The 4682-nt window shown below is 39.9% G+C and overlaps 1 protein-coding gene across 1 annotated transcript; it reads left to right on the plus strand.

Moving 5' to 3' along the window:
- Window positions 1-1235: 1235 nt before the first annotated feature.
- On the plus strand, window positions 1236-3507 carry LOC110204097 (dolichyl-diphosphooligosaccharide--protein glycosyltransferase subunit 4-like). The gene has a single exon (XM_078149183.1). It carries the CDS (start codon window positions 2150-2152, stop codon window positions 2342-2344), a length of 195 nt encoding a protein of 64 aa, XP_078005309.1. The 5' UTR covers window positions 1236-2149; the 3' UTR covers window positions 2345-3507.
- Window positions 3508-4682: the final 1175 nt, after the last annotated feature.

Below are 4682 nucleotides of genomic sequence, written 5' to 3' on the forward strand. Positions count from 1 at the left end.
TATAGTATTTTGATTGGTATGGCACTGAATAACTAAATTAGCTTAGGTGGAATTGTCATTTTTATTATATTAGCTCGGCCTACCAGTGAGCAACTGATTTTTTTCCCTAATTATTGAGATCTCACTTTATTTGTGTGAAAAGTGTTTTGTAATTATTTTCATATTGTTCCTGGGTTTGTTTTGTTAGGTACACTGCTAAATATTTTATGATGTCTAAAGTAATTTTAAATGGAATTTCTCTTTGTATGTCTTGCTATTGGTCTTTGTTGGTAATATATAGAAATGCTGATGATTTATGTGGATCCAAAAATAATTTTAAAAAACAATTAAGAGTGAAAGCAGAAGAAGTGAAAAAGAACAGTGAAAGAAAGATTTAATAGAGGTAAAAAAATACTGATGAAAACTACTTAGAAATTAGAATTGAGCAAACAGAAGCTAACAACTCTATGAGACAAGAAGAAAAAATGAAATTAATTCAAAGAATGAAAAAAAAGAAAAAAGTGTGTAATATCTCATGTAAAAAACAATGACCTAGAAATGGATTGAGGAGAAATAACTTAAGAGTCATTGGACAATCTAAAAACCAGGAACAACAAAGAGGGGCTTCACATAATAGTTTAAGATATTATAAAGAAAAGTAAAATGCCCAGAAGTCTTAGAATCAGAGGGCAAAGTACAACTTGAAAGACTCTACTGATCATTTCTTGAAAGAAACTCCAAAATGAAAACTCCTTATGCTCCCAGGTCATAAAGAAAGCCCTGCAAGTGTGTGTGTGGGGGGGGGGTGGCAAGCCAAGATGGGGGAGTAAAAACAGTGACTTACTTGAACTCTCTCCCAAACCCCCCCAAATACCTCTAAAAATATTTGAGAGTGGCAGAACATGCAAAAAGACAGATTGAAACAAAGTTCCAGCAGAAGACAATCTAGATGGTTGATGGGAAAGGTCTGTTGTGCCAGGCTGGGAGAGGAGCACAGTTTAGCATGGGCTGCACAGACAAAGATAGAGCCTCAGTGAACCTGGAGTAGGCCTCAGAGGACTGAATCATTAGCAGCTGGAGCGGTTTCCAAATTTCTCAACCCACAAAAACCAAAGACAACTTGGAAGGTCATTAGGAAAGGTCTCTCAAACCTGGGTGAGAGAGGAAAGCAGTCCAGCCCTAGTACTGGCACAGCCTCAAGGCAGCAGCTGCTTCTGGAGCTCTTGGACCACAGATGATGGGGAGATGGAGTGGCTGGTCAGTGGGGGACTGCAGGGAACTCTTTGCTGGTGCTGAGGCAGGACTCTCTTGCTTTGCCCGTGATTGGATTTGGGTCACAGTCCCGAGTGGCAGTCCTGGGGCAAGGAGGACAGCTGGCATGGTGGAGCTTGTGGCAGTGGTGAAGAGAGATTCCTCCTCAAATTTCCAAGGCAGAAAAGAGTGCTTGTGGTCACTCACAGACCAGAGCACAGGCCATAAAAGGAGTAAACACCTCTCCTTTGATCATACCACCTTGGAAGACCTGAAAATTTACAGGTCCCTAGAAGTATCTCTTAAAACAGCTACACAAAACCCCTCAAGCTTGGGCCAGTACAATCTCCACACTGCAAGCAGACACTTACCTTCACAAAGAGTTTAAAACACAAGTAATTGGGTGGGAACATGCGCACACAGAACAAAAAAGTCAGACTATAGAACCTAACTTTGGTGACAAAAGAAGAACAATATATAGAACCAGAAGAAGACAACATAGTCAAAGGTCCTACATCCAAAGCCTCCAAGAAAAAATATGAATCACTCCCAGGCCATGGAAGAGCTCAAAAAAGATTTTGAGAAGCAAGTAAAAGAGGTAAAGGAAAAAGTGTGAAGAGAAATGAGAGTGATGCAAGAAAATCATGAAAAACAAGTCAACAGCTTGTTAAAGGAGACCTAAAAATATTAAAGAAAATAACACCTGGAAAAATAGCCTAACTGAAAAGAGGACCAAAAAGCCAATGAGGAGAAGAATGTATTAAAAAGCAGAACTGGCCAAATGGAAAAGGAAGATGAAAAGCTCACTGAAGAAAATAATTTCTTAAAAATTAGAATGGCACAGAGGTGGCAGAGTGAGGGACTAGAGTGGCCATTTGCTCTGCTTGCCACTCCAGGCCAGCCACATTTCCTCTGATGCATGCAGACTTCTTGTAGTTGCAGTCCGGCACTGCAAAGCTGTTCCCTTTCTGCAAGCACTGTGGGAATGCCAAGAAACAAAATGATCATGGAAGTGCAGATGGCCATCTTCACCAACATGCTGGGCATGTTCCTCTTCCTGCTTCTGCTCCTCTATGACTACGTGGTGATCAATAACTCCAAGAAGCAGGAGTGAGGTGGCACGGCCCCGCTGCAGATGGCTCTGTGCTCGAGAGGAGCATTTTCATACTTGTCTCTTCTGCTTGCTGAGAGCTGAGGATGCCACAAGCCTGAGCCCAGGAATGGCCCTTAAGGGATGCAGAAGTGCCTGCCACCAGGATGAAAAGTCAAAAAGGGATTGGGAAGAAGCTCCTCCAAGGTTGAGGGGTTTAGGCCCCTATTAAACATCCCCCTCCACTTTTGAGGCTAAAAAAAAATAGAATGGTGAAAATGAAAGCTAATGACTTTGTAAGAAATCAAGAAATTATAAAACAAAACCAAAAGAATGAAAAAATAGAAGACAATGTGAAATATCTCACTGAAAAAACAACTGAACTGGAAATCAGGTCCAGGAGAGATAATTTTAAAATTATTGGACTACCTGAAACCCCTGATCAAAAAAAGAACCTAGACAACATCTTTCAAGAAATTATCAATGAAAACTGCCCAGATATTCTAGAACCAGAGGGTAAAATAGAAATTGAAAGAATCCACCAATCACTTCCTAAAAGAGATCGCCAAAGGAAAACTCCTAGGAATATTGTAGCCAAATTCCAGAATTCCCAGGGCAAGGAGAAAATATTGCAAGCAGCCAGAAAGAAACAGTTCAAGTATTGTTGAAACACAATCAGATAACACAAGATTTAGTAGCTTCTACACTAAGAGCCTGGAGGGTCTGGAATATGACATTCCAGAGTTTGAAGGAGATAGGATTACAAACAAGAATCACCTACCCAGCCAAATTGAGTATAATCCCTCTGGCAAAAATGGATATTCAATGAAATAGAGGACTTGGAAGCATTCTTGATGAAAAGACCAGAGCTGAACAGAAAATTTGAATTTCAAATAAAGACTCCAGAGAAGCATGAAAAGGTTAACAGGAAAGAGACATCATAAGGGATTTATCAAGGTTGAACTGTTTACATTTCTACATGGAAAGATGAAATTAGTAACTCATATGACCTTTCTCAGTTTTAGAGTAGCTGGAAGGAATATACATAGACAGAGGGCACAGGGTGAGTTGAATATGAAGGGATGTTATCTAAAAAAATAAAATTAAGGTGTGAGAAAGGATTGTAGTGGTAGAAGGAGAAAGGGTGAGGTAAAATGGGGTATTTTATCTCACATAAGAGAGACAAGAAAAAGCTTTCACAGTTTGGGGGGGAGAGGGGAGTGATGAGAGAGAATGAGTGAGTCTTACTCTCATTTGGGTATGACAATATATCTTACCATATAAGAAAATAGGGGAGAAGGGGATAAAAGAGGGGGGAATGATAGAAGGGAGAACAGATTGGGAGATAGGGTAATCAGAAGCAAACACTTTTGAGGAGGGACAGGGTCAAAGAAGAAAATAGAATAATTGGGCGGGGATTGAATAGGATCCAAAGAAATAGAGTTAGTTTTTTAAAAACATGGCTATTATGGAGGTGTTCGGCATGACTACATATGTACAACCTGTGTGGAGTTGCTTGCCTTCTCAATGAGGGTTGAGGGGAGGAAGGAAGGAAGAAAATTTGGAAACTACAGTTTTAAAAACAAATGTTAAAAATTGTTTTTACATGAAGCTTTGAAATAAGATAAACAGGTAATGGGATATGTAAATCTATGCTGCCCTACAGGATAAAAATTTAAATTTAAAAAGAAAAAAAAAAGAAAAAGGAAAAGGATTTACAAAGTATACTCCCTGTAAAGCTTTCTAAGGTAGGTAATACAAACATTGTTGCCTAAATTCTATAGATGGGGACATTGAGCCCCTAGTGATCAGCCATTCTAACCCTATGTATACACCTGGCAATTCAGAGGTGACGATGAGAAGCAGGGACAGTATGGTGCAGGGGCCTGTTCTGTGGCTTCCCAGTCCCTGGGTCCTTGAAGGCCAACTTCCTTGTAGAAATAAAAAGTGCAAATAACAATGTTTTAGATTTTCTAATGTTCAGCTTCTGTTGGCCTGCACTCTGTGGGATGAGATCACAGATGAAAACAAGAATGGTTACAGGATCTAATCTCATCACCTCACACTACTTTTGACTTCCTTTCTTATCCATCTCTTTCAATATTCTTTTAACATTCCCATCACTACTTCTGAGTAGGAAAACTAGATCAGGAAAATTCCATCTCCCTGAGGGGCTAGAGATTTGCCTTGTACCCCTTTCCAAAGAGATCTAGTTTTGTTTGTTTGTTTGTTTTGAACTTAGTGGATGAAGTACTGATTAACTTCCATTAGTGCATTAGTGAGATTTGTGAGGCCCTGCCACTCCAAGTTTTTCCCTGTGGCCCTTAACATTATTGGCCACCCCTTCTCCTCGATTCTCTCC

The sequence above is a fragment of the Phascolarctos cinereus genome, unplaced genomic scaffold, assembly GCF_003287225.1.
Source record: "Phascolarctos cinereus isolate Bilbo 61053 unplaced genomic scaffold, phaCin_HiC Scaffold_101;HRSCAF=643, whole genome shotgun sequence".
Taxonomy (NCBI): Eukaryota; Metazoa; Chordata; class Mammalia; order Diprotodontia; family Phascolarctidae; genus Phascolarctos; species Phascolarctos cinereus.